This window comes from Perca fluviatilis, chromosome 6 (genome assembly GCF_010015445.1).
Source record: "Perca fluviatilis chromosome 6, GENO_Pfluv_1.0, whole genome shotgun sequence".
Classification (NCBI taxonomy): Eukaryota; Metazoa; Chordata; class Actinopteri; order Perciformes; family Percidae; genus Perca; species Perca fluviatilis.
Genome location: NC_053117.1, coordinates 37408354 through 37432110, shown reverse-complemented (window position 1 = coordinate 37432110; position 23757 = coordinate 37408354). Strand labels below are relative to the sequence as shown.

At 41.6% G+C, this 23757-nt stretch overlaps 2 protein-coding genes across 12 annotated transcripts in view; both read right to left on the bottom strand.

Moving 5' to 3' along the window:
* Window positions 1–9655, bottom strand: med22 (mediator complex subunit 22). Of its 3 annotated transcripts, none has more exons than XM_039802301.1 (5): window positions 9535–9655; window positions 9284–9436; window positions 7098–7178; window positions 4144–4352; window positions 1–666 (listed from the first exon to the last, which is right to left on the bottom strand). In XM_039802301.1, the coding sequence occupies exons 2-5, from the start codon at window positions 9404–9406 to the stop codon at window positions 471–473; spliced, it is 609 nt and encodes a 202-aa protein (XP_039658235.1). In that variant the 5' UTR covers window positions 9407–9436; window positions 9535–9655; the 3' UTR covers window positions 1–470. The 3 variants fall into 3 exon arrangements, with proteins under 3 accessions (XP_039658235.1, XP_039658236.1, XP_039658237.1); XM_039802302.1 differs by having other exon boundaries at window positions 9539–9648; XM_039802303.1 differs by lacking the exon at window positions 1–666 and having other exon boundaries at window positions 4134–4352.
* Window positions 9656–10227: 572 nt separating this feature from the next.
* Window positions 10228–23757, bottom strand: part of LOC120560422 (AP2-associated protein kinase 1-like) — a 33225-nt gene continuing 19695 nt past the window's right edge. For 3 of the 9 annotated variants that reach the window (XM_039802910.1, XM_039802911.1, XM_039802916.1), the window contains 5 exons: window positions 22272–22376; window positions 21981–22082; window positions 21221–21397; window positions 20799–20888; window positions 10228–13470 (listed from right to left, as the gene is read on the bottom strand). In XM_039802910.1, the coding sequence (XP_039658844.1) occupies window positions 12617–13470; window positions 20799–20888; window positions 21221–21397; window positions 21981–22082; window positions 22272–22376 (1328 nt within the window). In that variant the 3' untranslated portion in view covers window positions 10228–12616. Of the gene's footprint in view, window positions 13471–20100; window positions 20221–20798; window positions 20889–21220; window positions 21398–21980; window positions 22083–22271; window positions 22377–23757 lie in introns of those variants that run through there. The other 6 variants (XM_039802913.1, XM_039802914.1, XM_039802919.1 and 3 more) reach the window with 5 other exon arrangements.

Sequence of the window (23757 nt, the reverse complement as noted above, 5' to 3'; positions counted from 1 at the left end):
CAAGATTGAAGTTGTTCTTTAATGTGACAAGTGCTTGGAGGAGTAAAAAACAAAATTAAACATGAAATCAATGTAAGCACATACACTCAAAAACAAAAATGCTATACTGATAACTAAATGCGGCAAAGGTACACAGAAAAAAAAGTGGATTTTTTTACTCAAGTATTGTCTATATACAGTATAAAAGTGTAGCGTGTATGCAAATGTATAAGTTCATTTTGAAAAAATGAATTAATACAGAGGAATGTTACTTCTAAACCTTCCTGTTATTAACTTTTCCAGGTATTTCTTCAGTAGTTTCTTTATTCTACTCTTTTCTTTTAATACCTATTTATGCAAAGAGAAATCCTTAATATCAAAAGGTTTAGTTGCCGTGGCAGACGCTAGTTCACAATGTGTAATGGAAACTAAATTAGCCAAACCACTGAAGTACAGATTGAGCACAAGTGTTCATCAGCCTTCCTTCCTCCTCATGGCTTCTCTATGGAGGACGTCCCGTGTCCGTTGAGGTGGTGTTGGGGGTTCGCCTCCTGTGACGGAGGTCCCTCCGCGTCCTCCCGGTCGCCCTGCGTGGAGCTGCAGCTGCTGCTGCCTGGCGAGGCCCAGCTGTCTCGCCGGCGGTACGCCTCGCACAGCGGCAGATCAGTGCTGTCCCACTGACTGTAGCTTTGCAGAGCGGAAACCAGTAGGAGGCAAAGAGGCAGCGCAGCGCAGAAAGAGAAGCAGACGAGAGCGACAGGTCAGAATAAAGCACATTCATCCGCATAGAGGAGCACATAAAAAGACACGCATACGATAGAAGCGTGGAGGTTATGCAGAAGCACTGGAAACGGGATCAAAACGGCGGCTTATTCACTAGATACTGTAGTCAGAGGTGTGACTTATCAACTGCTGATTTTAAAGGGTAATTTCGGTTGTTTTTTTCTTCCAACCCTATTTTCCTGTTTTTGTGTCTAAGTGACTGATGGGAACAACCTCCTTTGAAATGAGTCCAGTATTAAGCGAGACCGCTGCAGTCGGCAGCAACGAAACAAGCTGCATTTAAGAGAAATGGGCAATTGCGCACCTTCAATTTTCGTCCACCGAAAGTGCTGTTTTTTTTTCTTCTGCTGACAGACTCAGATTATTATTCTAAGTGTCTGACAACATTGTGGAAAGGATCCCTACAGAGACAGACCTTTTTTAATATTAAACAACCCCCAAAATATCACCATCAACAAACTCACCAGACTCCATGTAAATAAACAGTAATTTTATCATCGTAAAACACACTTCATTCAAAGTCGACAGAAACAAAATAAAACTATAAAAAGTCGTCCTGGTTCGTCTTTCCATTGTTCCAACAATCACCACTCTGGTTTGGTTGAAATAAACCCTTAATTCACCCATTTACATGTGGAGATATGCTGGCTCTATACACGCTAAAAGTCCTGATTATTTACATGGAGTCTGGTGGGTTTGGAGATGGGGATTTCAGGGCTGTTTCATGTTAAACAAAAAGGATCTTACTCTTTAACAAAAAGGTCCATCTCTGTAGGGATCCTTTCCATAATGTTGTCAGACACTTACTTGCATACTAACAGAACTTTTAGTGGATGGAAACTGAAGGTGTGCAGTTGTCCTATAGGTTACATTACAGCCCGGTTTACAGCTGCCGGTTACAGCGTTCTCGCTCAATACTGGACCAACTTCAAAGATTTTTGTTCACATTAGTCACTTAGACACCAATGCATGGCAAAATAGCGTCCAGGTTGGAGAAAAAAAAATAAAAAATAAACACCGAAATGACCCTTCAAGTTCAGCAAAAAGGTGCGATTAGTTGCTGATGGAGGAGAAAGCAGAGCGAGTGCAGTGGAGGAAGGAAGGCCCACAGCCAGCATGCTCCACACACGCCGGAGAGACATGTCTCAACACTTTCTCACAGAAAACAAAGACACACTACTACAGTGTTTTGTCTCTACTTTATTTCTTAATCATTCTGGGTCTCTACTGGAACAGCTTGCACGGTTACAGCCTCGAGACACTTGTGGCATTAGGACGGAACCAATTCAAAATAATCACCTTTTTAGACTTGCTTTTACAGAAAGAAAGAAAATAAAAATATTTGAGAAACTCGTTTCAGATTTGATCTTGAATAAATAACAGCAAACAGGTCGGGTCTAATTTTACAGTCGATGCCAAACATTCATGCACCGACCCTCCCTAAAATCTACAGTACAAATTGTCACCACTGTTCCATTCACGATTTAAATATTGCATATAAATACTCTTGAATAAACACGAATGGTCTATAAAATCTTTATGCTGATAAAAGTTTGAGTTCTTTCCATGTGTAATTCTTCTAAAAATGGCCTCCCTACAAAGCGCTGCGTTGCAATACCCAGAAGCCCTTTATTAACAACCATCTAACAATTCATCCATGAAGAAAATAAGTCAAAGTTCATTACTTCATTTCAAATGACTGTAGCAGTGAATGAACTAGGAGCAAAATCACACTAAAGCGGGAGCGGCAAACTCAACTCTGAGGGCCACGCTGGGAAAAGAGAATCCCATCCAGTTCATTAACATGCTTTGATTTCATCGAAAAAGTCAAATATGCCAAGAATGTCGGAAACCGTGAGAAAAACGTTGAGAAAAAAAAAAGCACTGAACATTTTGGAAAAAGTAGCAACAAAAAAATAAAAAGCTCCCAAAATGTCAGAACACGCGACTAAAACGCGACAGGCCAAAATGTATTGTGAACCTAAACTGATGTCCGGGCCGGATCAAAGTTTGCAAGGGGGCTGGATTTAAAAAAAAAGAAAAAAGTTTGCGTTTTGCAAGCAAACTTATTGTGTTGAAAAAAATAAAATAAATAAAATAAAATCTAAAAAATAAAAAAAGAGTTAAAGTTATATTGCGTAGTTTCTGTCTCTCCCATGAGCAGGGCTCTTATTCTACTTATTTCACCATCCTCCCGGAACCGTCCCGAAGTACAATCTAAGCCGCCCCGAAAGTGAATGTGGACCGTCCCGAATTTGAAATCTTTATTTTTCATAATTTATCCATAGTATAAATATACTAACCCTTTTTTTCCGGCTCGGGGACGACGGGAGGTCCTTAACCCTTGTGTTGACTTCGGGTCAAACTGACCCGTTTTCAATTGTTGTTTTCTATCAGAAAATATGGGACGTAGAAATAAGCGCTGAAAATGTGTAGAAGAAAAATTTTACAATTTAAAATGTTGGAAAAAGCAAAAACAAACTGTGGAAAAAAAAAGGCGTCAAAAACGGCAGAAAAAAATGGGGAGACAACACAAGGGTTAAGCTCGGGCCCTGAGCCCGTGAGCAATTCCGGCGCGTCGACATGATACAAGCCTTCTGGGATTTTACGGTTCAAGGTGCTCAAGGTGTAGTTAAATAAATGCAACATCTTTCCTGAAGTCAATGTGTAATCGTGTTCTAAAGAAATCGTAATTTCAATATTGAACAAAAATAAATCGTTCTCATGATTTCTCCCAAACCCGAGCGGCCCTAACTCCTCTCTCTACTTTGACTTAAGTATGACACACGTCATAGAGCAGAAAAAGAAAAAAACACGTCGAGGTACTTACTAATCAATAACAAAGTCATTTAGCGAGATGATCTCCGTCACAACGAGCGGCGTTGATGAACGGCGGCTGTTTTTATATATGACATAGTAAGTAAGTAAGCTTTATTTATATAGCACCTATCACAGATAAAATCACAAAGTGCTTCACAAGCAACGAATATAACAATTTGAAAAACATCACACAAAACATAAAAATGATAGCTCAGTCAACTGAAAGCTTGTCTGAATAGTAGTGTCTTCAGCTGTTTTTTTAAAAGAAACAATAGAATCGGCCACACGCAGCGACAGGGGCAGGGCGTTCCACAATTTGGGAGCAACTGCCTGAAAAGAGCGGTCTCCCCGAGTTTTAAGGCGGGTTTTAGGAACCATCAGGATCTGGAGATAAATTCAACCCAAAAAGCTGCCATTTTTTAGATGGCGGCAGAAGTAAACCCGTGCTGGGGTTTCAGCAGTGAATGGTGGAAGGTGAGACAGCACATGGTGCGGGCGGGGGGGCATGGGACACAACAGAGGAGCGGTGGGATATGGGGGCGAGTATGAGCCTACTTGTACCTGGAGGAGTAATATTCTTCCTCTAGCTCATACAGGTCGATGGCGATCTCGTCCCGGAGCGACGTCAGCTTCTTGTCGCACTCGTCCTGCAGCGAGCGCAGCTGCTGGTTCTGGAGGCTGATGGCGTCGTTCACCGACGGAAAGTCGTTCAGGATCAGGAACTGCTTCAGGTCCGACACCAGCTTCATCAGGGACTCGCCGGCTCGAACCTGACAAGCCGACACAGACCAGACAGATTGTTGTTGTTGTTTGTTTTTTCCTGGACTGAAGACAGAGCTGCAACGATTATGGTGCGTTCTTTGGGTCTTGTAATCGCGACTAGTAGCTCGAGCGTGACGTCACATCCGTGTCGAAAAACGAATAACCGCGGGGTTGTTGCGTTCTTTTTGTCACACGATACTACGAGTCGGAGAAAAGATGGATTTTTGTAACATTTTTAGTAACATTTAGGATTATATTCACCCAGTTATTGACATATTACACACATATATTTCACAGTTTGATACATGAAAATTACGTTTTGATTAACGTTAACGTTAGGCTACTGCTCTGCTTTCTGCTCAAGACTCGGCTTAAAGCCATTGTTGTCATATAGCAACCTAGCGTCTCTAGCCAATTTCAGCTGAACAAGCTACAAAATAACTAATCAGGCGGTATTTAACTCCTAATAAGACTGTAGAGACATGCCTATAGGTAGCAGTATACAGCGCTATGTTTAACTCCTAATAAGACTGTAGCGACATGCCTATAGGTAGCAGTATACAGCGCTATGTTTAACTCCTAATAAGACTGTGGAGACATGCCTATAGGTAGCAGTATACAGCGCTATGTTTAACTCCTAATAAGACTGTAGCGACATGCCTATAGGTAGCAGTATACAGCGCCATGTTTAACTCCTAATAAGACTGTAGAGACATGCCTATAGGTAGCTGTATACAGCGCTATGTTTAACTCCTAATAAGACTGTAGAGACATGCCTATAGGTAGCAGTATACAGCGCCATGTTTAACTCCTAATAAGACTGTAGTGACATGCCTATAGGTAGCTGTATACAGCGCTATGTTTAACTCCTAATAAGACTGTAGAGACATGTCTATAGGTAGCAGTATACAGCGCTATGTTTAACTCCTAATAAGACTGTAGAGACATGTCTATAGGTAGCAGTATACAGCGTATGTTTAACTCCTAATAAGACTGTAGAGACATGCCTATAGGTAGCAGTATACAGCGTATGTTTAACTCCTAATAAGACTGTAGCGATACGCCTATAGGTAGCAGTATACAGCGCCATGTTTAACTCCTAATAAGACTGTAGAGACATGCCTATAGGTAGCAGTATACACGCGCATGTTTAACTCCTAATAAGACTGTAGAGACATGCCTATAGGTAGCAGTATAGCGCTATGTTTAACTCCTAATAAGACTGTAGAGACATGCCTATAGGTAGCAGTATACAGCTATGTTTAACTCCTAATAAGACTGTAGAGACATGCCTATAGGTAGCTGTATACAGCGCTATGTTTAACTCCTAATAAGACTGTAGAGACATGCCTATAGGTAGCAGTATACAGCGCTATGTTTAACTCCTAATAAGACTGTAGAGACATGCCTATAGGTAGCAGTATACAGCGCTATGTGTACGACTTCTTCATTTGGTTACAACAAAGACAAAAGTGCTTAAAATTGTAGAAAATCACAATGTTTACTACGTGTGATGCACGACGTAGCCATCTCTGAAAGTGAGCTCGGGGTCCTCGGAGTTCAGACGACTTGACGAGTCGTATATACGACCTCGGGGGCGTTCTTTTTGCAACTTCCGGGTCGTAACTCCGGAAAACGACTTGTAAAACGACTTTGGTGGACAAAAAGAACGCTCCATTAGTTGACTGTGGGGAAACCATGGGGATCAGGAGCCTCTCTCTGACCAAGTAGTTACAGGAACGTAGTTCTAGGAACAGTCCACTTCTAAACAGTTCTACTAACTACTCTCCCCCAAAACCGTTTTTTCTATTTGCATTTAAACTGGCCCTAAGTGGCCATATGGACTGACCTTTTGTTATTATAACACAGCCATCTAACCACCACTATGCAGAAAAGGGAAAAGACCGTGCCCTGAAGTAGGAGCTGAAAGAGTTAAGACAGGGACACACCAAGCCGATAATCAGCCGTTGGACAGTCTGGCGAGGTCGGTGACTCGAGTCTGTTCGGTGTGTCCCGTGCCGTCGTCAGTCTGGGGGGCTGTCGGCGTTCATTTTGGCCGACCTGACATGTTCAGTCGGCAGTTGGGACTCACCCGGAAATGGCGAGCGGAATGAGCGTGACTAGAGCCTCTCAAAATCTGACGAAAATCTTTTAAACTGACCTTTGTTGATCTGAAATGAAGACAGATTCAGCAACTGCATCACGGCCTATTTCTCTCTTAAAATGTTTTCAGAAACATGTTTCAGTGAACTATTTTAGTCCGATATGAGATCGTATTCTAAACGAGCCGCCATGACAGTCTGGCTTTGAATTTCCAGAGAAAACAAACCCACGTGACGCGTTCGTCCAATCAGCTGCCGGGTTTCATTTCCTGGGCAACAATACAGAGCAGCGCCGCCTGCTGCTATGGAGACGTATTACGTTTCTCAAATCGGTGTCGCCTCAGTGTGTCCCGGGGCAGTTTTTTGGACCTCGGGGACGCGACTGATCATCTCGACTGGCTTTTCTGTCGACGGTCGGCCCGTCAGCTTAATGTGTCCACACCTTTACAGGAACTGTGGCCAGAGGAACTTAAAAATCCCCAAATTGCAAAGCCCAAGATGACGTCCTCAAATGTCTTGTTATGTCCACAACTCAAAAGATATTCAGTTTATATATTCTGTCAGAGGAGTGAGGAAACTAGAACATATTCACATTTAACAAGCTGGGATCAGAGAATTTTTACTTTTCATAAAAAAAAAAAAAATACTTACAATGTTGGCTGCTCTGACGTGCATCTCATAATGGTCCTGCTCTGCCTGGGTTGCTCTGGAAACCTGTGTCTCATCTTCTATCTGGAGGAAGAAAACATTACATATATACTCATGTTTAAAAAGGCAAAAAGGAACAATGTTTAGAGAGGAAAAGGATGGAATATGTCGAGAGAGAGAGAGAGAGAGAGAGAGAGAGAGAGAGAGAGAGAGAGAATTGATCCCCAAGGGGAAATTCAAGGTCCCAGTAGCTTAAAGGTCCCATGGCATGAAAATTTCACTTTAAGGTTTTTTAACATTAATATGCATTCCCCCAGCCTGCCTATGGTCCCCCAGTGGCTAGAAATGGCGATAGGTGTAAACCGAGCCCTGGGTATCCTGCTCTGCCTTTGAGAAAATGAAAGCTCAGATGGGCCGATCTGGAATCTTCTCCTTATGAGGTCATAAGGAGCAAGGTTACCTCCCCTTTCTCTGCTTTGCCCGCCCAGATAATTTGGCCCACCCATGAGAGAGAGAGAGACATCATGGCTTTCAAACGAGCAAAGTGGCAGTTGGTCAAGGCCAGGAATTGGGTAGAGTCGCTCGGTTGCTATATGACAACAATGGCTTTAAGCCGAGTCTTGAGCAGAAAGCAGAGCAGTAGCCTAACGTTAACGTTAATTAAAACGTAATTTTCATGTATCAAACTGTGAAATATATTTGTGTAATATGTCAATAACTGGGTGAATAGAATCCTAAATGTTACTAAAAATGTTACAAAAATCCATCTTTTCTCCGACTCGTAGTATCGTGTGACAAAAAGAACGCAACAACCCCGCGGTTATTCGTTTTTCGACATGGATGTGACGTCACGCTCGAGCTACTAGTCGCGATTACAAGACAAAAAGAACGCACCATAATTCTGCACCAAGGCTGAATTTCGGGAAAGAGACTTCAGATACAGTATTAGGGGACCACTAAGGCCTATATAAAAGAGACTTCAGATACAGTATTAGGGGACCACTAAGGTCTATATAAAAGAGACTTCAGATACAGTATTAGGAGACCACTAAGGTCTATATAAAAGAGACTTCAGATACAGTATTAGGGGACCACTAAGGTCTATATAAAAGAGACTTCAGATACAGTATTAGGGGACCACTAAGGTCTATATAAAAGAGACTTCAGATACAGTATTAGGAGACCATTAAGGTCTATATAAAAGAGACTTCAGATACAGTATTAGGGGACCACTAACAGGGTTATATAAAAGAGACTTCAGATACAGTATTAGGGGACCACTAAGGTCTATATAAAAGAGACTTCAGATACAGTATTAGGAGACCACTAAGGTCTATATAAAAGAGACTTCAGATACAGTATTAGGGGACCACTAAGGTCTATATAAAAGAGACTTCAGATACAGTATTAGGGGACCACTAAGGTCTATATAAAAGAGACTTCAGATACAGTATTAGGAGACCACTAAGGTCTATATAAAAGAGACTTCAGATACAGTATTAGGGGACCACTAAGGTCTATATAAAAGAGACTTCAGATACAGTATTAGGGGACCACTAAGGTCTATATAAAAGAGACTTCAGATACAGTATTAGGGGACCACTAAGGTCTATATAAAAGAGACTTCAGATACAGTATTAGGGGACCACTAAGGTCTATATAAAAGCATCCAAAGAGCACCATGTCATGGGACCTTTAAAGACATCACACACAACATACATATACATCATAAAAAGGATGATAAAATCCACATGAATAATATGGACAATAAACGAAAAGATACTAAATGAAAAATCCACATGAATGTACTGAGGGATGTATAAGCATGAGACGCCTGCAGTGACCGGGCAGGGACTGACCCTGTGATTCAGTATGCATGGTAAGGTGCTCTATAATAGGGGGTGTGTAGGGCAAATAAGTCGAGAGACCAGCATTAAATATGGACAATATAAGAGAATAATGTAGACATAGTAATAATAAATGAAAAAAACTATATAGCAGTGCAAGAATAAAGTTGAAAAAAGACAGCATTAAATATGGGCATTATAAGGGAATAACGTAGACAGTAGGATATACACAAATCAACAGTCAGTATTACAGGTTTGAAGTAATTGGGTCACAGCCATTGTTCAAGTAACAAGCTACACATAAAACAGGGAATTAGAATTAGGGGCTTAGCATTTCTGTACCTTTGCCGTTTTGATAATTTCTGTGAAGTTGTCCAGGATAGACCTGATGTCATCTTTCAGCCTCTTGTTGTAGTTCTGGAGCAGGGACTCTTTGCTCTGAGGGAGACCTCTCTGGGTAGCCATCGTGCAGCGAAGCGCGCGCCTTAACGTTACCTGTTCACATTAGGTTCGCGCTCATGAAACCACTCAGCCAACGAGGATGGTAAAACAGCATAAATATCATTTATTCCATGTTGTGTAATGGTTAGGACTTACTTCTTTTTACCGCATACTTTGAAAACAATCTCGCTGTGTATAACGAGACCGAGTACGTTAGCTCTTCTTCTTCTTCCTAATGCTATATCGGCTAACTTCCGGTGTGTCTGCGGGTTACCGCCCCCTAGCGACAAATCTGATGATTTCACACTAACAAAAATCTATATCTATTTTTTTTTAGCGCCATATAAAGAGGTTTTTAAATTTAAATACATCTATTTTATTATAGCATAACTCAATGCATAAACCACTGAAAATGAACCCTTTCAGCGCGGTTTTATGTGACAGGAGATATATATATTTCAAAGTAAAAGCACAACAGAATTATCAGCAAAATAAAGCAGGAACAGTTCCAAGTTCTCACTATGCGCCAAAACGGTCCCTGTCAGTGCGTGTTATATTATAATATTGGATTTTATTGTTAATATCATTAGGATATACGCATGTTAATGTTGCAGTTGGTCGAAGTGAAGCTCTGTATGTGAAAATGGAAATCTACAAAGCATTGTAAAAAGTGGGAGTAAAACTGTTTAACACTGAAATGTAGTGGAATAGAGGCATACGTTCGCACATAATAGAAATTCTCAAATTAAAAGTGCCTCAAACTGTATTAAAGTGCAGTACTTGAGTATATGTGCTTCGTAACATATGATAAGTATGATAGATAAATAAAACAAACTGTGCAAACATTTGATTTACATTCATTTAATATGTTTTTTTTATGACTTACATATTATAACAGTTTTTAAAGGTAGGCTGTGCAGCAAGTAGTTAGAGTGCTTTTTTTGTCCAACAGTATTATCATCATGTTGTTGAATCCTCCGAAGATTTCCTATACAACGGTTTGAAATACATTTTACAGCGGTGTTAAACTCAAAACACATTCTTCTTAAGGGAACCCTTGACTCTGTGTCAGTGACTATGTGCAACCTTCATGTATACAATTTGGGTGAGAGAAAAAAAAAAAAAAAAATTATATATATATATATAAAAAAAAAAGATTGTACACTTCAAAAAGAAAGCAGAGGATTTTACATTGCAACAGAGGAATACATGAATTAAACTTTGGGCTGAAACAGGTTGGATCCCCTTTTCTTAAAAAGGTGCCGTGGTGAGAACCAAAGAGTGTTCCATGATTTTACAAAGCACAAAAGACAAAAAAATATTCCCAAATGACGATGGAAATAAATTCAAAAAGGAATGTCATCAATCAGTCACCATTCAAGTTCTCACTTACAAGACACTACCGATACAATCCCTGACTGGAACTGTGAAGCAAAGTTTTCACATCAGTGTGAGTCACAGTGAGTACACATTTGGAGTTTATAGAGACCTACGATAGAGATGTATTACAGAGTTGAATGAAAATCTCGGTGCATTAGTGGACCGCAGACAGCAAAAGGAAGTTGTACATGATTGTTCACAAGTATTTTGGTGCTGAATGCAATGAAGTGCAATAAAACGATGTAAACGCGGCAGTTTTTTTAAGGAGGGCACAAAAGGCAAAAGTGATTTATGCTGTTTGATGTGGTTGGAGGGATGTACTGTAAGGGTGTAAGGCTTCAGAGATATCATCTTGTAAAGGAAGTAGAAACCAAGAAAAGGGAGTCTTCTACACGTATCTAACATAGGAACAACTATAATGAGTTTTCTGTATAACATTTTAATGACGGTTTGGACGTTACGTGGAATAGACACCGATATTCCATTTAAATTAGACAGAGTAGTGACCACAAACATAAAACATGACAAAATGCAAACATTTTGGAATGAAACAAAAGTTACATTTCATATCAACAAATGTTATTCTTGAATGCATCATTATCCAGCATCTGCCTTGTAACAAACTGTCAGGCACGAAGACCAAAGAGCCCAAAACTATGGCCTTTGAGGGGAATCATTGTAACGTTGATGTAATTACAGATACATTCCCCCGAAACATCTTTACAGTGTCTTTTCCTCTTCCGAGCTTCTGTGAAGTCATGATCTTGTTGAATTATAAGAACTAATACAAGAGGAGGAATGAGGCGTGATCAGACCATAGTTTCACAGTGAAGCTCAAATATACAGGAAATGAAACTGCCAAAGCTGCAGACGTTCTACGAACTAGGGGTGTCACGATTCGATTCAATTTTCTATTTAAACATTTTCTTTTCAGCAGTGACAGCAACGCCACAAGAAGAGCCACTAGATGGCAGAAGGGTACTTTACAACAGCTCGAGTTTCTCAAAATTAACAAAGTGCAAGTGAAAACACCATTAGTTTACCGAGATCCACATGAACGCACCATGAAGTCCCGCCGGAGCCCACGTGCTTTACCTTCATTCTATTTCCATAACTCACTCACGGGGGGGAATAAATGTTGCCACACGGTGACTTCAGGGAAGCAGCAGGAGGAGTTTCCAGTTCGGTTGTTCCTCCGTTATCTCAGACTCCGGCAGTGGCCATGGGGTCTGGAAAAGAGCAGCTGCAGGCTACCGCTAAATTAACGTTACCTTGTGTCTTTAGCTGCATGCTACCAGCCGGTAAGCTATGCTGTTTTTCTTTGGACGTGCGCAAGTAGGTGCAGGTGGGGAGAGAAACAAAGATACTGGGGTAATCGCCGACCCTGCTTTTGATTACGATAGTCGAAATTGAAAGCTCAATTTTGATTTAAAAATCGGAAAATTGTGACACCCCTACTACGAATCACGTCACTGCGTGGTGTTTTAGCGCCGATACGAAAATTAACTGAGGTAGGCAAGAAAACAATCAAATGCTTGACCACCATATTGTCTTTGTGTTGTAGATGTACGTACCAAAAGGACCAAGGACGATTCAAAAAAAGGTAAAAGGACGCGACAGGAAATATTATAAAAAAAAAAGAAGAGACTAGGAGTCAAGGATTTATGTCAGTTTTCTTACTCTAATGGAGCATTCAAGTGTAAAGATGACCTCGCACTACCACTAATTGGAGCCAGTTAAGAATGAGATCCATGCAGGCCTGCAGTCCAGCTGCAGCGCTTGCAACAGCATGCAGGACGCCTGTAATGGTTTGCATAATTCAGTTATGAGCGCTGACCTCTCCCGAGCGTGCGCTCAGGGCTTTTCTTGCGGGGCCTTGAGGTGAAAGGGGGCAGAGACGAAAGGGTCTACGGCGCTCACTTCCGAGGTCCATGAGTGAAGAGGTCCGACGGGGACCGACGCCACAGCGGCTTGCCTGCTCACGTTCGACACTACCCGGTGAGCTGCTACTGGCTTGTGCGGCGCAGGTCCCTCAAAGTGTCTGGAATATTTGGCCAGAGCTTGTGGGCGGAACGGCTGCTGGACAACTTGTCCCAACACGCCGTGGTCAGCGGTCACAGCGTGATGAACTCCAGACCCATGAGGATACGATTGCGGAGCTCCTGGAGCCTCTTTTCTTTTTCCGAACGGAGCCTGAGAGAATACGTCGAAGTGCTGCGGAGCCGCAAGGGGGCCGCGTGGAAACGGAGCGCTGGCAAACACGTCGGCAGTTTCTTCTTGCGCAACGCGAAAGGGTGCTTTGGAGAAAACGTCTGCGCCGACATCTGGCCCTTTTGCTGGCTCGTGTACATGCTGGGAATGATTCGGAGCGAAGGTGCTCGGAGTTGGTTGGTGGAAGGTAGCGGGCGGTTGCGTTGGGACTGCGCTGGAGAGCGGTGACGAGTGGACGAATAACCGAGGTTCTTCTTCGTCCTCCGAGTCGAGCAGCAGAGGTCTGGAGCCGCTGCAGTCCTGGACGGCTGCCTGACTCTCAACGGCTCCATCATCCTGCTGCTCTTCTTCGTGGGCTTCATCCTCCTCCTCCTCCTCTTCTTCTTCATCATCGCTGGAGTGCACACATCCCTCGTTTGCGCGAGATTCTCTTTTTGCAGGTTCAGTCTCCTGTCCCTCACTAAGAACTGAGTAGCCATTGCTTTCCCCTTGAACATCTGTATTAGAGAGCAGAGATAAAGAAAAACATGTCAGATGTGAGTACAAACGTTAGAAAGTAGAGCTGCAACTGCCGATTATCTTCTCGATTAATCGATTAGTTGTTTGGTCTATAAAATGTAAAAAAATAAAATTAAAAAAAAGGTGAAAAATGTCGAGATGACATTCTCAAATGTCTTTTTTTGTCCACAACTCAAATATATATTCAGTTTACTGTCACAGAGCAGTGAAGAAACTAGAAAATATTCACATTTAAGAAACTGGAATCACCGATTTCTTTTTACTTTTTCCCCCCCATAAAAAATGATTTAAACCGATTAAGCGACTATCAAAATAATTGGCGATTAATTTAACAGTTGACAACTAATCGATTCATCTTTGCAGCTCTATTAGAAGACATAAATATTGTCAACCTGAGGTCCAGCGGCTCATCTATCTATCTATCCAGACCATCAGACCTCAGTCACACAAACATGACACATACAATATGACTGATGGATCATCTGTAACATCTGTAATCACTGAAGAATGAATAACGACGACGCAACAGTAAGAAACCGGCACAGGATTACAACAATACAGACACAGTCTACTCTGAACGAGTCACGTGCGACAGACAAAACTGGCCAGCTCTACAGCATTACAACATCAAATAACCTTGTTTCCACAAATTAGCTTCAGCACAGCTGCAGCACCCTCAACCTTTTAAATAAAATAAAAAAAACAGCGCTTCGTGTTAGGGGAAACAGCGACAGCGGTTTTGCTTTTAAGTTAGAATTGATTGTGTTGAGGCAGAGGGAGTCATTAGGTCTGTGGAAACAAGGACAAAGAGCGTTCACAGCAGAAGTAGTAGGTAATTAGGGACAGACAGGTTTGCACAGATGAGCAGAGACAGATCAGTCTTACCTCAGCAGGGTTGACAGCAGCCGTTAGCTGGCAGCTCTTGGGAAGATGTTAGTTGCAGCCATTAAAAAAGGAAAACGCCAGTTTTTGTTTTACTTCTTGGGTAATTCCCTTCATCGCTCGTCTGTTTCAAACTATCCACAGCCCATTTCATATATTATACACTTGTCTACATGATTTGAAGCAAGAGTTAATCAAACTGAAACGATCATCTCACGGGTCAGAGCGCCGACTACCAAAACAGCAACAAACCGTGAGACTGCTCGTGTAATCGCGTGGAATAACAGCCATCAAATCCTTGCAACACAGCTCACAGGCTCTACAGTCGCTCTACGGGACAATTTAACTAAAAGGAACACAATCTGGGAACCCAAAGCTCTTTACCAATCACGACAACAGTAATGAGATTTTAAAATTTAAAAAACAACTTTGATATGGAGGGGTGACATGAAAAAGGAATAGGAAAAAAAACATGGAAAACACTGGAATAGTCCTTTAAATCTGAGCGGAAAGCTTGAAGGACAACTGCACAAGCTGTCAAAGACAATCTAACAAAAAGGAACACAATCTGGGAAACCAGAGCTCACAACAGTAATGTGATTTTAAAATGCATGTCTACCAACATCCAGGAAGCGTAGAACTACTTAGATATGAAGGGGTGACACAAAAAGGAATAGGAAAAAAAAACAACTAGAAAACAATGGAATAGTGCTTTAAATCTTAGAGCATTGCTAGCATGCCTGAAGGAGAACTGCACACCTTTCTGATGACGCATGTACTAAGAGGCGCAAACTAATAAATTATGGTTTAATACTGAAATCTGAGCCGAAAAGGCCTTCGTTAGTGGATACCATCAAGTTAGATTTGAGTATCTGAAATCTAATTTGTTTCCAGAATGAATAATAATCTGCCTGCTAATTAAAATAAAGAAACGTTAGAATCAATCTTTAAACTCTCTTCTCAGAGTAAAAAAAAACAAATAATATGACCCAAAGAGACTTAATTTACATTCACATTAATGAGTTTTATTCAGTCTCTCTTCCTGAACCTTAATTCATGAAAATAGAAGTACACACTCCACAATGGTCCTGCTTTGACATACAACATCTGCCAAATCATGTCAAACATTTTGATATAATCAAAGTATTTTCTACACCTGCCACCATATCCACCCAACCGGCACAAGAAGTACATTTGTTTCACAACAGCAACAAAAGTTGAACTCTACGGCCAAGGCGAGAACTCTACAGGATACAGCATTTTAGAGTTGGATGAGAACATGCAGCGTTTCTGTAGGATTGCATAGATTAGCCACAAAAAATGCAAATGACTTAACTGAACAACATTAGATGAAGAAAAAAAAAAAAAGCATAGTTTTATTTACCCATGCAAATTCTTAGTGTTGTCGATGACTAACCTTTACAATGTGTCATACTGGGTGGAGCAGGAAACTATTTAAGTCCCAAACTTCAAGTTTACACTGTATACCACTGACGGCATATCAGTGGAAATGAGTGTTTTCTGTTTCTATGTGCATATACCTAAGGTGATATGAACCCTAAAAAGAGACTTATGCCTTTGCAACGGACCTTCCTTGGCTAGAGAAAAGCCAAAATGAAAGGTAATACTTGTAATGCAAAGTCAGATGTGATTAGTGATTGTGATCAGATGTGATATACAGTACAGCTGTTTTTTCAAGTCGCACAAGCCTTTCTTAAAATCATTAGCCAAACGAAAGAGAGCGGGTATCAGAGGTGAGAGGTGCTACAGAGATATCAGGAAGTTTATTCCGTCATTAGCTCCGTTTTGCGGTTGTGGCTAGAAGGTATACAGCTATGGCCGGAAGTGACGCAAAATCTCACAAAATCTAATCTAATAATAACATTTTAATACTTTTACCCAGGAAACGTGTGTTTGTAGTGTTTTAATCCAAAGCACGACCCTTTTCCTGAACTTAACCCTCGTGTGGTCACCACACGAGGGTTAAGTCACACAAGGGTTATGTACTTCCGTTTATTTTGTTGAGAATTGCTCTCTAAACCCTGTCTCTTGTAAAGTAAGTAAGTAAAGTTTGTTTCTAGAGCACATTTAAACACAGTTTAAGCTGACCAAAATGCTGTACAAACAAGCACTAAGGTGCTGTATTAACCCTTGTTTTGACCACACAAGGGTTAACTAGTCATTTTGGTGCCTAAACTTAAAAGGTGCTGTAGGTAGGATAGTGAAGATCCAGGACTTAGCCAAAACATTTGAACATCGAAAACTTCTCAGTCCCTCCCCCCCTTTCTGCTAAAGCCCAAAACGGTCTCCTGAGCTCCTCCCCCCACAAGGGAGAATGAATGCGTGTGCATGAGCAGTGATTGAGACGCAGTTAGACACCCCGCCCCCCCTGGCCCTGATTGGTGCATCTGAACAGGGAGCTGTGGATTTTTGCAAATCGCTCTACAGCCTGTAGGTGGTGCCAGAGGAGCCGGATTTTTTTTTTTTTTTTTTTAAATAACCTGCTTCACGTACAGTACAGGCCAAAAGTTTGGACACACCTTCTCATTCAATGTGTTTCTTTATTTTCATGACTATTTACATTGTAGATTCTCACTGAAGGTATCAAAACTATGAATGAACACATATGGAATTATGAAGTTTTTCCTTTATTAATAAATAAGCAAAGGGTGGCTATTTTGAAGAATCTAAAATATAAGACATGTTTTCAGTTATTTCACACTTTTTTGTTAAGTACATAATTCCATACGTGTTCATTCATAGTTTTAATGCCTTCAGTGAGAATCTACAATGTAAATAGTCATGAAAATAAAAAGGAAACGCATTTGAATGAGAAGGTGTGTCCAAACTTTTGGCCTGTACTGTAGTTCTACTGGAACATAGGGTCAGTTTCAGAAAATATGACAGAAGGTTAGTTTTATATAAAGTAAGTGTTACCTACTGCACCTTTAACTGTCGTCACCGCATTACGCTCACTTTTTCTAACAAAACCCAGTAGCTGTGTCCCTTCTAGCCACAACGCTGTTTTGCTGCCCGTTTGATCAAATCTCTCCCAGTAATATACAGTAACTGACGAATACCGCTGTTATGTAAAGAACTGTAGCGGAGAGATAAAAATACTACCCAGTCAGGTAAGTCATGAGCACATTTGCGTCGATGGTGACGATCTAAAACAAAAGCGCTAGCTGAATGCTTGACATGGATGAAGAGAAGAGACAAGAGGAGAGGGTCAACATCTTTGCACTCTAAAATACAGCTTTTTACACAAATATTTGTTTTGAACTATATATCCTTATAAAGTTTACATATTACATAATGGTACTCAGTTCATACAGTCATTCTAAAGCGCTATCAATAATAGTCATTTTTATTCATACCATGATAGATGAAATGCCTTTATATATTACACACTAAAAAAAAACAAAAAAACCCAACATCTACTTTTACGAGTGCCGACAAGAGCAGAGGTCCGACGGGACAGTGATTTTATGTACACATAAAAGGACTTATTTTTCTGAATTTCTTTGGCCAAATGCCCTCAACGTCTGTTGTAGGAATAAATTGGAGAGGATGTCAAAAGGAGTGAGATTTTCATGTAAAACTCATTTCTTAGCCCAGTAACTACAATTAAATATTACGGAAGCAAACAAGAAGCATAAGTATTTGAAATGTTAAATGTAAAATAAAATAGATTCAGGTGGCTCAAATTCAATTGGTCCAATTCTAAGATCTAAAAAATTCAAGTTGAAAACTGGACGACTTACCGGGGCCCCGTTGTTCACGCGCTGTTCGTCACGTGACTGACCAGCACGGCTCTGATAGGCCAGAAGTACGTTCGATTGCATTCAGGGATCGATTGCCTCTCCTGTCCCAGGTAGCCCAGCTGTTGCTATGTGAATGATTTCAACTTGAATTTTTGGATCTGAATTTGTGACCATTAAAAAAATCCAAATATATTCAATCTCAGCTTTTGAAATTGCAAAACAAGAAACTTCATATTTAAATTTCAAAAAGGTGAATTCAGAACAAATACATTTTAGAGGCATGGTTTTCAAAATTAAAATATTTGTATTTAGTGGCTTTTAAAACTTGAATACTTTTGTCTCATATTCGCTACGATAAAATCTATATTGTACCCCCCTCTCTGTAAAAGTGGTATGCTGCCAGAAGAATCGGCCCATTCTTCACTGACCCTGAGAGCAGCCCGACACATGGCAAACGCAGCATAATAATAAAATCTTTCCTTTAGCTTTGGCATGGCTACAGGTCAAATCATTTGATTCCCTTTTGTTTCCGCTGTGCTTATCTTGACAATAGGGCTGCCCCCTCTTAGACGATTAGTCGTGCTAATGTAGTAGTAATGCTTTTTTCATGCTTAATGCCTTATTTTCAAGAAAATTATGAGCACATTTCTGGTAAACACAAGATTTAAAGTGGTACTTTTGCATGATTCTTTGTGGAGAAACGCAGTTTTACAGATGTAAAATGAACTGCATTGATATTGCGCTTCACTAGTCTGAACGACCACTCAAAGCGCACAGATGTGCCGATTAAATCGACTAACCGATTAGTCAACAAAATCATACGAGTGCTAGTCGACTAAGAATTTCTTTTGTCGAAGACAGCCCTACTTGACAATGGGTCAAAGATATGATGGTGAGTTCATGACCTTACACATGAAAACATGTATAAAATGCACACACACCATTAATGGTCTTGCAAAGCGTTGTAGGTAATGCTGAAAAAGAAAGCGTCCTGCCATGGCAATGGAGCCGAATTAATCAGCCATGTTAACACTGAGTTCAGACGGTTTCAGACGGACAGTTTCAAAAGGTGTAGTTTTCTAGGATACCCGGCTTAACATCCAGAGAAAAGAATCGATATATACGGTTGATGCTGAGGCTGCAGCTCTTTGAATGCATGTACTAAGTTAGCTTAGATACTGTTAAAACAGGATTACTGATCTATATTGGAGTAGTCGCACAGAATAGAGCAGATTTGACTTCCTAAGGTGACTGAAATGATTCTCCTTAGAAAACCACAACACAACCGCTTGAGACATCTGTATAGACTTCCCCGAAGCTGACATTTTTGTGCCAACTTTTCTCAGTGGTTCGCTCTGGGTGCGTCTTTGATCATCAATAGTTTAGTTCAAAGCTTTCACAGGAGAGTGCAGCGTCACACATTACCCTGGTGGTCTACAGCGTTTTGACTCCTCACTCTTTGGTCAGACCCCTGACACAAATGAGCATGCCTGAAGTTGGCGTGTTCAAACAAAGCTTCAACCCTGGACAAGTACACAAAGTGAAAACAATGCAGCTGTGATCAAGCAAGTTTTATGTGTGCATACAATGAAAGTGGATCACCATGGCAGTGCACTCAATGAGGGGATATTAATGCGGAGTATGAGGGAAAGCATGAGGAAGACCATGGTGTAGCCGGGACAGAAGCAAGACGATATGCTCAGGCATTAAAGAAAAGATTTTTTTTTTTTTTTCAGCGTGGGAATGTCAATGGCCAGCGGAGATATAAGAAGCCAGCTTATCATCAGGCAACTACAGATGGAGTTGAGGCCAAGGAGGCACATAGAAAGAAAGATTCAACTGAACCAATCTATGCTGGCTCCTTTTGTTTCACTTCATAAGGTGCTACATTAAATGATTCAGAGTCCCCATCTCCCCCACCCTCCCCCTGTCCCCCCGTCCCTTTGTTAGGATTGCACACTGCCCCCTTCAACCTCTCCCACCCCCTCTAGAGATCGATGAGCTGATCCACCAGCAGAAGGGATCGGGCCAAGTTGGGGATGCTGGATTCTGAACTGCCACTGTTGCTGCGCGAGTGACCACCTGAAAACGTGCCAGAAAGAGAGAGAGAGAGACAGAGAGACAGAGACAGAGATGGGCATGGAAGGAGAGCCGGGGAGGTTGTGAAAAAAACAAGCAAAAGAATAAGTAATGTTAACAGAGATTGTATGGACAAATTAAGTGCAGGGAGTTGATGAAGATGAAGGGGAAATGATGGCAGAGCAGAGAGATGCATGAACAGGGGGCAAAAAGAGAAAGAGAAACAGGCAGAGTGTGAGCTGGGGTAATTTTATACAGCTGCATCATTACAAGGGGGAGGAGGGGGGAGTAAGGGAATGCCATTCTAACATAAGGAGACTTTGAAGATAAACTACACAGAGCCAAACACCTTTCAGGGGCGGAGAATCACCGGCAGTATAACATTAGAAACAAAAGATAGGAAGACGACTGACGTGAGAGCTTGATGGGATAAAAAGCCTTAATGTGACAAGCACACCCATACAAGACTTCACATCAGCAATCACAGGAAAGAGCTATGGTAACGGAGCTGGGGCTGAGGCATTCATCTTCGTGGCTCGTAGCCTGTGTGAGTGCTCATCTCGGGATTCTGTTAACCTTACCTTGATTTGAGTTTTTGGAGATAAGCACGGGAATAGGGTCAAACTCGTCGTCATTGCCCTTCTCCCCACACGGCATGAGAAAAGCAGAGTCTGCGATGAAGGAAGAGGAGGTGGAGGAATGATAGAGGGGGGGGGAAAGAAGTTAACTCAGCCAAGCGAGCAAAAAGAAAGGATGATGCAAGTAGAATAAAAATAGATGCAGCCAGGGCAGTCACAGTATTTTAAAAGCCATGCATTTCAGGTGGCTTTTTGCTCTTCTACAAATGAGTCAAGGGTCTGTGAAGCTGTCATTTAATGTGCCTAATTCTAAATCCATATCACATTTGAACAGGACCTCCTGTTTTTGGAAGAACCTGGAGTCTGCGGGGGTTTCACAGCGGACATGAGGCCAGCTGAGGGGTGCTACAAAGAGTAGGTCTTACCAGAAGCTGTCTGACCAGGCAGCAGCTCCTCCAGACAGGATCCAGAGCCGGATCCAGGAGGAGCAGAGGAGCAGGAGGAGGAGCAGGACGGGAGAGCAGAAACAGACTGGCTTCCATGAGGAGAAGTATGAGATAACAGGTCGCAACCCAGCACAGAGTCCTCCCCAGTGAGAGAGTCTGAGACAGGATGAAGCAAAGCCAGAGGGACAAGGGGCAGCAGTAAAAATAAGATTTTTAGCTTAAGGAGCAGAGGAAAAATGCATTTTGTTAGTATGTCAGTTCACCGTTTCATCTCTGAAAGCATATAATCATCAGCATCAAAAGGAAAGTCTTGGAGGAAATCTCTAGAAAACATGCTGAAAAGTCAGAGACAGGAGCTACACTCAGTCCAAAACCTACAGTTTGCCACAGTTTATATCGATCATTACAGAAGAATGTAGACTGTGGGCGGATTTTAGGAGATTAGCGTCGATAATGAAAGATCTGTCAATGTTCTCAGTTGAAAAGGCAGCTTCCCACGCAGTGTTTTTGCCAGGACAACAGCGATAGTCAATGATAAATGAGTTTGTTCTTTCCAAGCCAAAGAAACAAAAAGTGACATCAGTTGTAAAAAATCCCTCAATAAAACCTTGCGGTCGAGATGATATCAACAAGTGACAAGGGCATCGTGACCACAGCTGGAAATAATTATTCTTTGGGGAGGGGAGATGCTGCAAAGAATTATGTTAAGATTTCCTATTCTGTGGTCCAGGATGCTAACCTGGTATGCTGGCAGGGAGGAGCTCTGGCTGGCCCGAGTGTCGCTGGGCCTGGGGGGCTTCCAAACCAGGAATCAGTGAATCCACACACACCTCTGCCTTCACTACATGGAAAAGACAGTAATACAAAGAAAACAGATTGCCTTAGTAGGGATAAAATTGACGAAGGCCTTCTTTAATCCTTTTCCTCAGCGGGTCTGACTTCATGAACGTGCGAGTGAAAGAGGAGAAGGAAGGCAAAGAAGACGCATGCAGTGCAGACTGGGAATTTCAGGGCAAGGGAGAGCTCGTACCGTTGGTGGAGCTCTCTGCAGAACTATTGAAGGGGTTGGCCGGTGTTAAGAGGTCGGGGAGCAGCAGAGAAGTTTCCGGGGACTTCAGTCCCTCAATCAGCTTCTCTGTGAGCAAGCAAAGAAAGAAAAGACGGAGAGAGGTAATGGGCAGACGGCAAGAGAGAGAGAACAAGGCGATGAAGGAGGATTTTTCATACAAATAAAAAAGGAGCAGAAAAACTAACGAGATATGAAACTCTAGCAATGTGGAAAAATGTGACATATTGCCAAAACCAATGAAGATAATTACAGTTAATTACAAATACAGTGAGGAAAATAAGTATTTGAACACCCTGCTATTTTGCAAGTTCTCCCACTTAGAAATCATGGAGGGGTCTGGAATTGTCATCGTAGGTGCATGTCCACTGTGAGAGACATAATCAAAAAAAAAAAAAATATCCAGAAATCACAATGTATGATTTTATTTACTATTTATTTGTATGATACAGCTGCAAATAAGTATTTGAACACCTGTCTATCAGCTAGAATTCTGACCCTCAAAGACCTGTTAGTCTGCCTTTAAAATGTCCACCTCCACTCCATTTATTATCCTAAATTAGATGCACCTGTTTGAGGTCGTTAGCTGCATAAAGACACCTGTCCACCCCATACAATCAGTAAGAATCCAACTACTAACATGGCCAAGACCAAAGAGCCGTCCAAAGACACTAGAGACAAAATTGTACACCTCCACAAGGCTGGAAAGGGCTACGGGGAAATTGCCAAGCAGCTTGGTGAAAAAAGGTTCACTGTTGGAGCAATATTTGGAAATGGAAGAAGCTAAACATGACTGTCAATCTCCCTCGGACTGGGGCTCCATGCAAGATCTCACCTCGTGGAGTCTCAATGATCCTAAGAAAGGTGAGAAATCAGCCCAGGACTACACGGGAGGAGCTGGTCAATGACCTGAAAAGAGCTGGGACCACCGTTTCCAAGGTTACTGTTGGTAATACAGTAAGACGTCATGGTTTGAAATCATGCATGGCACGGAAGGTTCCCCTGCTTAAACCAGCACATGTCAAGGCCCGTCTTAAGTTTGCCAATGACCATTTGGATGATCCAGAGGAGTCATGGGAGAAAGTCATGTGGTCAGATGAGTCCAAAATAGAACTTTTTGGTCATAATTCCACTAACCGTGTTTGGAGGAAGAAGAATGATGAGTACCATCCCAAGAACACCATCCCTACTGTGAAGCATGGGGGTGGTAGCATCATGCTTTGGGGGTGTTTTTCTGCACATGGGACAGGGTGACTGCACTGTAACCCTTGTGTTGTCCTTCGGGTCCCAGTGACCCGAAGGACAACACAAGGATTATGTACTTCCCTTTACTTTGTTGAGAATTGCTCTCTAAACCCTGTTTCTTGTAAAGTAAGTAAGTAAAGTTTATTTCTAGAACACATTTAAACACAGTTTAAGCTGACCAAAATGCTGTACAAACAAGAACTAA